This window comes from Poecile atricapillus, chromosome 1, assembly GCF_030490865.1.
Source record: "Poecile atricapillus isolate bPoeAtr1 chromosome 1, bPoeAtr1.hap1, whole genome shotgun sequence".
NCBI lineage: Eukaryota > Metazoa > Chordata > Aves > Passeriformes > Paridae > Poecile > Poecile atricapillus.
In genome coordinates this window covers 141,854,147-141,867,647 of record NC_081249.1, presented here as the reverse complement: position 1 = coordinate 141,867,647, position 13,501 = coordinate 141,854,147, and the positions used below count along the sequence as shown (strand labels likewise).

General features: G+C 38.5%; 1 protein-coding gene across 16 annotated transcripts in view; it reads right to left on the bottom strand.

Annotated features, from left to right (window-relative positions):
* Positions 1–13,501, bottom strand: part of CELF1 (CUGBP Elav-like family member 1) — a 63,063-nt gene that overhangs the window by 24,074 nt on the left and 25,488 nt on the right. For 8 of the 16 annotated variants that reach the window (XM_058829073.1, XM_058829074.1, XM_058829071.1 and 5 more), the window contains exons 4-7: positions 6,139–6,228; positions 3,898–4,085; positions 3,054–3,136; positions 2,605–2,653 (exon numbers count right to left, since the gene is read on the bottom strand). In XM_058829073.1, coding sequence (XP_058685056.1) covers positions 2,605–2,653; positions 3,054–3,136; positions 3,898–4,085; positions 6,139–6,209 — 391 coding nt within the window. In that variant the 5' untranslated portion in view covers positions 6,210–6,228. The remainder of the gene's footprint in view (positions 1–2,604; positions 2,654–3,053; positions 3,137–3,897; positions 4,086–6,138; positions 6,229–13,501) is intronic. The other 8 variants (XM_058829083.1, XM_058829085.1, XM_058829080.1 and 5 more) reach the window with 1 other exon arrangement.

The window sequence follows — 13,501 nt, the reverse complement described above, 5'->3', positions numbered from 1 at the left end:
TCTAGGTGAGAGAAGGCTGGAAGGCTTGGACTATTTTCATTGCCTGTCCTCTGCTTATTCTATCTTTAGACTACCAACATATACCTAACTGCATATAAACAAGCAACTGAACTGCAGAAAGCTTCTTTTTAGCCTCATGCCAATCACCTAAATTTAGATATGCCCATTTCTTCATGCTCCTCTCTCAACAGTGGAAGCAACAACAGTTGCTAAAACAGAACACTTATACTTCTGTTAGTGATACACCCATTCTGGTCTGCACCAAAAGCACAAAAATAACACCTCAAATCAAACCACAGACCATGTGGTACCATTTCTTGGCTCTAAATACTGATGCTATTAGATATATTAGAGTTTGAAGTGTGCAGACTGTTTTAAAATAAATGGTTCAAAAAGACATTTCTCTTAACTTTCCAGTCAGTTGTTACTAACGTCAGCTAAAGGTCACTTGAGTGAGTGGGGTAAATTCGAATTCAGAGCAGAATTTTATACTCTTGATTTATTTATTTAAGGATGCTAATCACCCCTGAAACACTTTCTTTTAAAAGATGAAGTGAATTATTCAAAATATCAGTTCAAAATATAAAACAGTTTAGACACACAACATTCATCACAATATAAAATATAGTAAGTATGATGAAGGCTCTAGCACATTTTGAAGCTTCAATAAAGTCTTCTATTCAGTGCTCTAGTGAGGGGAAATCAACTTGATGAGCCTTCTATGATGCTATAAAGGAAGACTCCAAACTACTCCAGCAGACATGATTTTAACAACATAAAATCTTAATGTTGTACCTAATTAATTTTCTGTTCTTAGAGCAGAAAGATGCTTTCAAATCCTTTAAGCAGTCCATTTTAGTTCAAGAGATCCAGAATCCCTTGTCTTGGGTGCAAGTTCAAATACTTTCATAAATAATGCTTTCTTATTTATTGTCACCTTTACTTTTTATTAACACTCAGAGTTAAATAACAGCCTCAGAATTACCATCCTATAATACCCCTGAATACCTCTTTCACTTTCCATTATTTTCCCAGGATATTTGTATGTGTGTTTGTATGTAATGCAAGGTCAGTTTTAGTTTAGAGAACCTATTTTGTTCTCCTCCCAAAAATATTTCAAAAGAATGACTCCTTTCTAGATATATTTACACAGGAACATGTCCTGTATACCCATGGAGGAATCTGGAGATAGAATTACTCATACTATGTATTCCATCTACTGTTTTTAATTATATTAAGAGGTAAGCTTTCTCAAACCAGGACTATCTTCTTCATGATGCAACACAACTACTGCAAATGAAGAAAATAAAATTTGGCTGAGCCTAGAAAGGTTGAAACTACAGGATGCTAAACACTTTCTTTGCTTAGGTTGCAGCAATACAGATACATATTTGAACATGCATGTATGTATGCACATAAACTCACAAGGAAATGTATGGATAAATGATTGTTTACCCAGTGGTAGATGCTAAATTCTTAATCCATCTGAAATGGCCAATGTGCAGAAATATTCAGTTTTTCTTCTCTACTGAACTGCTGTTAATTCTATCCAGACAGGTCTTCAACACTTCCAAGGATGGGGAACCCACAGTTCCTCTGGGTAACGTGTTCCAGTGTCTTACCATCCTTACAGTAAAGAATTTTTTCATAAAATCTAATTTAAACCCTGTTCAGTTTAATACTGTTATCTCTTGTGCTATCACTAGGATAAACAATCCCTCCACATCCTCCTTGCAGTACCCTTCAGGTACTGGAGGGTTGCTAGAAGGTCTCCCTGGAGCCTTCTCTTCTCCGGGAGGAACAACCCCAACTCTCTCAGACTGTCCTCATGGGGGAGGTGACCATCCCTCTGATTATCAAAATGGCTCTTTCCTGAACATGCTTGAGCAGGTCAATGCCTTATGCTGGTGGTTCCAGAGCTGAATGCAGTACAACAGACAGGGTCTTGTGACAGCAGAGAGGGAGAATCACCCCCCGCCCCAACCTGTTATTTTCTCCTTGAGATGCAGCCCAGGATATGACTGGCTTTCTGGGCTGCAAGTGCACACTGCCTGTTTATATTAATTTTTTCAGCCACCAAGTCTTTCTCAGGGCTGCTCTCAATCCACTCATCCCTCAGCCTGTATCTATGTTTGCAGGACCTCGGCCTTGCTGAACTTCATGAGGTTGGCACAGGCCCACCTCTCCAGCCCATTAAGGCTCCTCTGGATGGCTTCTTCTCCCTCCAGGGTATCAACTGCAGCACTCAGCTTGACCCATAAGCTTGCTGAGGATGAACTCAATCTCACTGTCCACGTTCCCAACAAAGATTTAAACCACCTTAGCACAAAGAAGAACTCACTGGATGTTTCCCTAACTGACAACATGGTTCTACCACAAGCAGCAGTGGGGGAGAGATACTCTGAGTCATGGAATTTGAGAGACATCACTCACACTACCTATTATTGAAAACACACCTTTCTGATTTCACTTTTTTTCTTTTAAAAAACCAGACCACCAATTCAAGACGTCATCAAAAGGGATGCTGTTAAGCAAAAGGGAAATCCTCAAGCTTCCTGACTAGCACAAATGAAGACACCAAACTGGGACTTTAGCAATGCTTACCATTACTCTTTTCACTATCAGCTGGTTTCATCTGGATAGGATGGTGCATCTAAAATGTAAAAAGATTATTTAATCCCAGATACAGTCACTTCACACTACATGAAATACATCCCATAAGAATTGTGAAAGAAATTATAGCCTAAATTGCTTCTAGAGAGGTGCATATGTATCACTACAAAAATTCCAAGCAGAAAGGCTTTCCTTATTATATGCCATCATTCTTCCTCAGTATTATAAAAGCCATGCCCACCCCCTTCACTGCCATATCATTCTTTTAAATACTCCAAAATTCCCATAAGACCTGTTATTATATAGATCTCATAACACTGATCTTTTGAATAGTTTTTTACAACATTATTTTAGGTCAACATAATGTGTTTATGCTTCAGTGGTGCTGGAGCTCAGAGGAACAACACAGAGCTGTGAAGAAAGCGGGGCTCTGCTCTTACCCCTGGGAGGATCTTCATGTTGTGAAGAGCATTCTGTGCTTCTAGTGCAGCTTTACGGGTATAAAATGTAACAAAACAGCACCCTGCAATTGAAACAAAATGTTACCCAGGAAAGAACACTAAATCTTGGAGCCCTGTTCAGAAATTACAAGCCTCACTTCCATCTTTCCAATGCGAAATGTATGATAGGTAGAAGAGGTTAGGCACTGAAACAGGTAGGTGCTACTGTTTGTGACAGTTTAAAAAAAGATTTCCAAGTGTAATAAAATAGAATATGTTCAGAACTGACCCAACATCACTACTACACCATTAAAACACTTAGACACATCTGTTGGCTACTTAATTTTCAAACTCAATTATTTCCTAGTACCAAAACCCGACCTTGCTTCACAGGAAATATTACATATAACTGAACTGCAAATCCAGGCACAAAATTTAGTAAGGATTTAATGTTTATAAGTATTTAATTAACACGAATGACTAAAGCCCCAGTTTCACATTTATCTGAAACTGCATCCCATTCAGCAACATTTTGATAATATCACAGAATCACAGTGATACTCAGGAGCAACACAGTATTACTGGATGTGCTACTTTGCAGTTATAATCCATACTCCTCAAGCATCTCCATCACTGTTGAGCTCTAAAAGAAATTATGATTTTTCTGAGCTCAGCTAATGAGTGGATCACAGTCCAAGTATAGTTAGACAAAGTCTGGGCTTGCATGCACACCTGGTCACACAGAGCTCCTACAGGGCTGCTTGAATAAGCACACAGCTAAAACTGCAACTATGTGAAAGTGGCTGAAACCCCAAGTCTCACAGAGAAGTACTGAAGTTCTCACCTTTGCTTTGAGGAGGGTTTTGGCTCCTGTCCCGCAAGACATTGATTTCATAGACAGCACCATACTGTTCAAAAAGTTCTCTTAGATCCTTCTCACACCAGCTTCGTGGGACTTGACCCACAAACATTTTGATAGCATCTAGATCAGGTTGGTCTGGGTGATCCAGTGTGCCATTCATTTTCTTTGAGCTACAAAAAACAAGAAGGAATTTCTGGTTTATATCTTCCTACAGATTCTAGACAAAAGCATGCTTACAGCAAAATTAAAGAACTAATAATTTTCTAAACATATATAAATGTGTATGATGAAAATATATAAAAATATACATATATATATGAAAATATACATAAAAAGAGAAACTCTTGCACATTCTCAGTATGCATATCAGAGTACATTCACATTCATTGGCAAGCTGTGTACTTGGGAACCAAACACACTCTACACAGCTGTTTAAAACTCTGTTCCCATAATGACATCAACAGCTGGGATTCAGGATATAAATCTGCTGAGATAACTGAAAAATATCACTAGTGCAACCATGTAAAATTTTACAGAAGAAACCAGAACCATAACGAACCTAAGCTCAGTCTACCTACAAACTACTGAAGTTATCAGTCATCACTGAAAATGAGAATGTTATTACAACGTTTTTAAATGAGACTAATTTTAACTGTTTCCCAAGGTGAAGAGCTATCTTAAAACATATAAAAAGAATCAAATGATCCACTGCTAAGTTTCTTCAAAAGTTTACAAGTCAATACTTCTTTGTGAAAACTAGGGAGCTTTCAACAATAATTGGCAAAAGAACAGGCTTAGATTGTACATGAAAAGGCTGGGATTGGACAATTCAGTCAGTTATAGACTGAATCAGGTTCAATGTCAGGATTCTAACACAGAAAAAAATCACTTCTTAGACTACAACACCAAAGTTTTGAGTATGGGAATCCTCAATGGGTTTCAAGGCATTCTGTCTAGCCATATGAGCAATTTACGCCCTATTAATAAAAGTTGTGTTATGCTCCACCCAGCCAGCTGACAAGTCCTACACTGCTCCCTGTATTGACTCCTTGTTATTTGTTAGGTGCACTGTGATGTCTGTTATCAGTACTCCCAGCCTGGTACACCAGAGCACCTCTCTGCCTGCAGAAGTCTGACTGTAATGACATCCTATTGTAGCTATAGTGATTAGTTGGTTAAAATTGCTGACCAATCCCTGCATAATCTAGAAAGGACATGGAGAGTGGAACGGCAACTATACAATGATTCCCCCCACCCCCAAACTCTTTGTTGAAGAATACAGGTGGTCTTCTTCCAGAGTAGTCAGTTCTCTTTGTCTCTGCTTTGTTCCTTTGAAGATAGTTCGAACGGCTTATTAACTGTACATGACAGCAAACAGTATTCCTCTCATTGTCCATCTGAAATTGCATTCCCCCCGAAAAGAATTTAAAAAAAAAAAATAAAAAAAAATTCCAAGCCCAGTACTCTTTAGTACTTTTCCCCATCAATACACTGCTGTTCAGAGCCTAAGGAAAAACTGATGTTAGGGAAAGCTCATAATATCATAGCTGTAGGAACAGACCTCAAAAATAACAAAGCTTCTTACTAGAAGGGAAAGGAAGGGAATCATCATAAATCCTTTCACTCTTCTCCACCTTTCCACTCAGTAAGGGTCAGCACCTCTCCAAATAGCCAAGTGAAACAACACCTTTTACAAAGATGTCAACTACCTCTTTTCATTTCAGTTAAGAACAATTGAAAATTGTTTACCCTCTCCAATAATTTTGAGCCCTGCCTTCCATGGGTAGCTCCAAGAGCACAACATGGCTCCTATTAACGGGGCAACTCTTAACATGACCTCAACCATATTCAAAGAATAGTTTACTCCTAACCAAAAGGTTCAGTCTGGAGTCACTAATACAGAAGAACAGAAACAGTTCTTCCCACAAGTGATTTCAATAATCCATTTTATAATATCACACCTGTAGCATATTATAAACAGTATCATCAAACAGCTTTATTCCTCCTTAGTCCTTATTGCCACAATTATCAGACCATTTCCCTCCCCATCTAGAAACCAACATCAACATTCCATGACAACTAGGATTTCTTCAAGAAAACAAACTGCAGACTCTCCTATCTCTCCTTCCTGTCTCTCTCTGTCCCAACACACAGCAGAGGCTTGAGACAGCAATTCCAACTATCATTTTAGTTATAACTTAGACATGAAAAGAAAATACTTACACCGGGCTTGCATTCAAGGAGCAATGGTCCACCATCATCTCTGGGAGGAAATCCAACTTGAACGCGGCCATCACCTCAGTCTATGACAAACTACTAACACTAAATCAATGTACTGCCTAACCCCCAAACAACGCCACTTCCAAAAGTCCTGCAGGTCTTAACACTCAGCCACGCAAAAAACACTCAAACCACAGAAACAGAAGCTCAGGGAGACCAGCAATAGACACCACAGAAACAGGCTGGACTGGGAAAGGGACATGGAATCCCAGATTAAAAAGGGGATGTGACCATGTGAAGGGAGGCTCAGCTTAATACACAATGAAAATGCTGATGCACTAGGCTTGTTTTGTGCAATTTTCCCTGGCGAAGCAGTACTGAGTGCACTGTCAGATAAACAGAGTGTCAGATCCATGAAGATAGCAATGGGTAACAGAGCAGAAAGAATACAAACTCCAGTCTTTCCACCCCCAACTAACTCCTTGTCTCCCAAAACGGCAGACCAAGGCCTTGAAGTTCAGACAAGCACTTTCCAAATCAGCAATACTAAGGTGTGAAGTCAAGAGGTTCCTTCACCATAAACATTTTTAATAGCTGATTTCACTCTCTTCACCTTGTGCTCTACTATTGACACTCTCAACTTCTACAGCAAAAAATGCCAACTACAATTTTCTCCAAACCTGCCAAAAAAATCAAAGCTAGGAAGATTTGATTATTCAAAAATTCCTTAACAGAACACCAAAAACAATTCCTTTTATAGAAGCAAAACATACATCCTTCTGGAAACAATACTTTGTCTAAAAATCCAGATATACAGAGTCTATAAATGACCAACAAAGGGAAAAAAACTAGTGATTTATCAAAAACCATTTTACAATCTTTGAGAACACTGATCAGAACACCTCAGCAGTTTCACCGTTAAAACAGACATAGCACATTGATCAAGGAACTGTGCGATGCATTTATATGCATTTAAAGCTTACATGAAATATAAGCTTTTTGTTAAGTCTCCAGTACTCAAACTAATGGGGAGATAATCTGGATAAAACTGCATACACTGTGAAATGCAGAAATATTTGATTGTGGGGAATGAGTGCTGCAGAGGCAGCTGGGTGTGTTGGAGAACTCCAGGAGGAACAGTTAATTGGAGTCTAACATGAGACCAGAAACCCTTATATACGGTCGATGTAGCCACAAAATAACCTCTCAGAGCATCAAGGACTGCATACTGGAGCAGCTGTGATCACATCTTTGTCCTCTGTCAATGACTGCAATATGTACTTGCAGTTATTCTGACTGGCCAGTATATACAGCTTTATTTAAGCTTGAACAGTTACAGTATGTCAATAGTTTTTTTCATAAATAACATTTCCAATCTCTGAAAAAAAAATCTTAAAAGAGAACATTTCTTATCTTTTGCCAGCAGTGAGGTTAATTAAAAGGAGCCAGGCCTTGTAATACAAAGAGATATGCATACACTGCAAAGTAAGAGAGGACATGAATTTCTCACACATCAGATATTCAACAGTAACTACTACATGCATGCTCTTACTATGTGATAAATGCAAGAAAGCTTTCTCTTTAAAGAAAAAGGTGTTAGCTATCTGCTAAGCACAATTGTTAAGAACATGCAAGTAGGCATTAGGGAGCACAGGTCAATTTTCAGCTTTCAGTAAATTAAGTTGTTCTATCTGCCTTTAGACACATATTACAGGTTTCCCACTTGAAAAATGCCACGCTGAGTAAAGCCCATCATATTCATCATACTCAAATGCTAAACTGATCCTAGAGCCCATTTCATGCATTTGACTAAAATGAGACTTCAGAGAAAAACTTTTCAGATTTATACGATTAAAACAACAGATTATAGGGTGTGATTCCTAGATGACATGAATCTATAGACCAACACTGTAAATTCTGGCCCTATCCAGGAAGACCAGAACTCATTCCTTTTGGTCTTTCACTCATCTTTAGCTTTTTCAAGCAGCCAATAAAATGCCCCAGCTGCCATGCTCACTGTAAGTTCGATAAAAGACAATGCTGACAACACATAGTCTAGAAAAGGGGTTTTAAAAATGTTACTGAGATTGATTAGTTTACTGAAGAAAATCACTATGCCATTATGATTTGATCCTATGCCCTCCCTATCCCCCATCTCTCTGCTCCTCAAAATCAAAGTCCTATCTTCTTGTTCCATTAAGACAAAACTGCAATGTTATAGGCACTATTTGTCAGAAGGGAAGAATCAATACTAGAATGGTGAATAAATACCTGAAGATATGTCAACCAAGACTCAGTGCCTCTGGGTACCATACTTTTGAAGTAATGATGGCAACTTCAGTGACAAAACACTGTACAAACGGGTTATTTAGCTGAAGGCTTCAATCTAGTGAAATTAAAAGATTTACAGACTTCACTTGGGAAAATATCAGAAAGAGTGGAAAAAGCTGGTATTTCACTACTGCACAGAAATAAGAATTAAGTGAGGAAGTGTTTCTTTAAAATTAGAAAAAACCCAAAAGTAATCCTAACCATTTCTCACAAAAAAAAAAGAAAAATAAGGGAGTTAAACACACTTATTTTTTTGCTCAGATGTCAAATTCCTGCTGGCTTCCAGATCCATTCTTTGACTGTTTCTATTCAAAGGATAACAGAAACAATGTCTGAAATGCCAAGCTCCATAGACTGTAGCTACACATTTAAATGTGCTGCTCATCTGACAGTATGAACATTAAGAAACTTCTACATACTACACATTAGATCTCAATTTTTACAATTCTGAAGCCCTAGATGATGCTGCAGAATGTGTCATTATATGTGGTCCTGAGAGACTGCAGAGTATAAATGTTGAAAACCTTTTGCTTTTAAGTTTACAGAATTACATCACATCCTACAGCAAAAAATCCCCAAAATTCACCACAAAACCAAAAATCCTGTATCATATTCTCTTTCCTAAGAAAGACTAGTTCTAATGAGCAATTAACTCAGAAAGCTGAAGATATTACCATCTTTCATTTTATACATTCTGTACTCAGACAGCATACTCAAATCTGAAGCTGAGGGACTACTGGCATGGTGAGAGCAAGCTATGGGAAAGGATGTAGGCTATGGGGAAATCAGACACTGTGAAGCTCTGAAGGAGACAGGTCCTAGAATAAACTTCCCCTTGTATTATCTGTGCATATCCAGATTCTTACAGCGCTGCTGAATTGCAGTTTTGTTTTTAAACTGATAACCCCTAGGTTACATGCATCAAAATACAGTAACTGCTTGTCAATATTTTGTTGCTTTATTGTTGATCGTATAAGCATGTGGTCAGAATGTTTTCTGCCTCTGCTGAAATCCAAACTGTCTCCCCATGCCTCACTGGGTACAAAAAGCCCCTTACCTAGTTGCCAAAACTGCAGTTTCTTCCTCTGCCAATCTCTTTGACTGTTATGCACTGTGGGTACACAAATCTGACACACTAAGAATATTGAAATTACCATCAAAATACATGAAGTTTTTGGGCTGTCTACAATTCAGATTAAATTAACTGAAAACAATTTTTATTTATATAAACTTTTGTAGAAGTTCCCAGAGAAAATGGGGAGGAGGGGAAAAAACTGCCTTTACCTTGGAAATACCAAGGTTTCGTGCTGCTCCCTGTTATGCATTTATGTGAGAGCAGATGAATTAGATCTAGACGCAGATTAATTTTTACAAATTATGTAAGTAAATTTAGTTCCAAAAATAGATCCTACTCTAAGCTTTTTTATTCCACTCCCTCCTCAAAATATTTCTGGGGAAAAATTTTTGAGGTACATCAATACATTCTTGATCTACTTCTCTGGCTTGTGAATGAAGTCCTGTAGCATCTGCTTCAATTAATTCTGTGAAAGCTCAAAAATAATGAATTATGAACTTTTGTCTGACTGAAGAATCCCCAGGACTCCCAACTCTCTGCCAGCAGATGAGAAAGCAAGTTACCCAGCCTTCTGGCTTACAGGACAAGGCTTTCTCTGCCTAAGTATTCTTAGAAAGAGAAAAATGAAACAGCAGCTTAACATACATTTTTCTGATAGTAAAGACAAATTATAGCAGTAAATGATATCAAATTTCTTTTGAAAAGTTAGGAAATTATTTTTCTTGAAAAAGGAGATGAAAACTTTGCACTGAAGTGAACAAATTTGTTATTCTAATTAATTCTAAACAGTGAAGCTTATAAAAAGACAAGAAACATATACAGGTACAATTTTCCTGTCAAATTGTTTATGGGCCTCTTCAAATACATATGCTTATCTGTTCTTCCTGCTATGCAACATTCACTTCACACAGAATCTCCTTCCCCACAATTCACAAAGCAGCTGGAGTTTCCTATGTTCACAGGAGTAAGACAGGAGTTTAGCAAAGGCAAATTGAAACTGTTAAGAGGGAACATTTACTAAATTCATAGACAAATATTTAGTGGTGGTGACTTTTGTAATCCTGTCAAAGCTTGACAAGGCTTGAACACAATTGGATGTATGCAGGGGTATCTTCCCCACTTTTATTTACTGCACATATATAAAAATCCCAACTATTTTTTTAAAACAGATAACCCATGGGCTATCTGCCTCAAAATACTGCTTATAAGAATTACACCTTCTAGTTAACATTAGGAAGGAACAACTAAGTAATATCATCTTTAAACACAGCCTAATAAATAAAGATTTTAGATCCATTGGTCTAATACACATAGTACTAGGCATTATCAGAAAGAAATCAAAAACCAGAACATGTCCAGTCTGGCACTTCTCAATGTCTCTAGTCATAACTTTTCACCTTTCTAAATCAATAAATGCAGCACAAAATCTTCGTATGAATGTAGATATGGAAGACAATATTTGAATTAACCACAGAAAAGTTACTGCTTCTCTGTAGCCACTGATATCACAACTATGAGGTAGCAAAGCAGTATATAAAGTCCTATACCTCTGTAAGCCTATTGGATAAAGGGGTTCTGAACTAAGCTAATCAGGAAAGACCTATTGCTTGAAAATGATGTTTCAGAGAAAAATCTAGGGATTGAAAGCTGTCGTAGAAGAGAAGGCTTTGTTCCCAGCTTTGTACCAACTCAGTGCAAAAATCCAAGCAACATCCCTTAGCTCTTCAATTTTCAGATGTCACACAGACAAACCAGGAGGGAAGTGATGCTCTCCAGGGGCACAGAGAATACTGTTTGCTATACAATAAACCCATACACTAGAGAGGTGACCCTTAATACAAATTTGTCAACACATAAGAAAAGCAGAATTGAAAAAAAAAAAAAAAAGCTCTTCCTATGGTTATGTTGTACCTTCTTAGACTAAATCCGGTATATCTCAAGATCCTTCAGTGACTTTCCCCTGTTTATTTATGCGTAGATCACAGCCAACATCCACACCACTTCAGAGCTACTTGCAGATTGATGGGAAAAGAGCAAGAGCTGAATGTTCCATTTTCACTTCCCCTTCACTTAATGCTAAATTATTAGGAATTTAATGCCTTCACACACTTATTGGTCTGACAAATTAATTCGAATATGAACAGCGGATTCAAGTGTTTTCAAGAAGGACTTGTACAACTACAGAATCGTAGATGTGGTTGGGTTGGAATGGACCTTAATGCTCAGTTATTTCCAACGCTCCTTAACATGGACTGGAACACCTTTCACTACACCAGGTTGCTCAGAGCCTCATCCAACCTGGCCTTGAACATCTCCAGGGATGGAGCATCCATAAATTCTCTTGGCAACATGCTTCAGTACCTCACCAGTCTCATAGCAAAGAATTTTTTCCTAACATCTGCTCTAAACCTACTTCCAGTTTGAAGCCACTCCCACTCGTTCTGTCTCTACATGCCCTTGTAAACAGTCTCCCATCTTTCCTGCAGGCTCCCTTCAGGAACTGGTGATGCCAAACAGTTCTGCTTTGACTGCCATACATTGATTGGTCTGAACAGCCTAGGTGTCCCCTCTTGCTTTTACTTCAAACAACAAGCATGAAGTGAATGCACATGACTGCACATATTAATTGTCAAAGGGTACATGTGGCTATTCCTTTAGGCAGCTTGTATCTCCAAACCAACTTTTCAAATGACAGGTAAGAAAGCAAAATCCTAATGACTGACACAACAGCATTCGCCCTCTGAGAAAGAAAGAAGATGTATTTCACACACAGGTTAGTACATTTTGGAACTCCTTGGCAGGATAGTGCAGATGCAACAAACTTATGTGAGTGGAAGAAGAGATTAGAAAAGTACTTGGAAGAGACCCACCAGAGGCTACCAGACAAACCACAACATGTGAGGTTCTGAGCTTAAAACAGAGAGGCTGAGAGACCACTGAGTCAGTTTTGTGGTGAAAAGAAACACTAGAGGTTGTTAGCCTCTGTGAATGGCAAAGATAGGCCTAGAACATGTCAAAGGGCAGGAATTTGCCTATGCATTTCTGTTGGGACAAAACAAACTGCACTATGTAAAAAAAAAAAAAAAAAAAAAAAAGTCCTCTTAAGGCTACTCAAGAACTGAACTATACATATATGATGCAAATGCTCATTAAAAATATCTGCACTATATTCAACTGCTTTAGAAAGTAACACTAAACCCCCCCCAATAGCTCCCCCCAACACCACAAACTACACAACAAAAAAACCCAAACCCTACACTTCTGGACTTCAGGAAATGTGACAGCATAGACAGCAACCAGTATATACACTTCTCCTTCTTTTTAAAATGCCTTGCAATCGCTTTCACTATGCCACCACACAACTGATGAACAAATTCAATCTGTGATATACTCAATATCTGGCTCATTCCCAAGGACAACTCACACCAAATGGCAGACAGTAGCCCTGCAATATGAGAGTTTATCTACCAGGAGACAGGTTACAACATCTGTTCAAATCCAAGAAGTCAAAAAAACCCCCCACCCCAAACTGCAACTAGGTCCTGCTCTGCCAGTAACTACTATTGACAGCAAATCTAATGTGAGCTTGGAAGAAGCTGAATTACCAGTTAGGACCCTCCAATAACACATGAATGAAGTCCACAAAGTTTAAGGCAGTGGCCTACAAACTTGTTCAATTTTCCTCTCATCTTCTGATACATTGCCTCTTCATCTGCTTGCCTGAGAGGGGACCCAGGATTGCGTTGTGAATATCCTGATGGGGCTGTGGGTACTGGAATTCTGTGATGTGAGCAACCCACAGCTCTGCAGACAATGATCTACTTCTCTAGGACAGAACAGCTGCACGATGCTACCCTGAATTTTACTCTCTAAATGCACAGCTGTCAGCTAACACAGCAGCATGAGGCTGCTAACCCAGTGCTTGACCTGCTGCAGCTTTGTCTGCTGCTTCAGTGATGA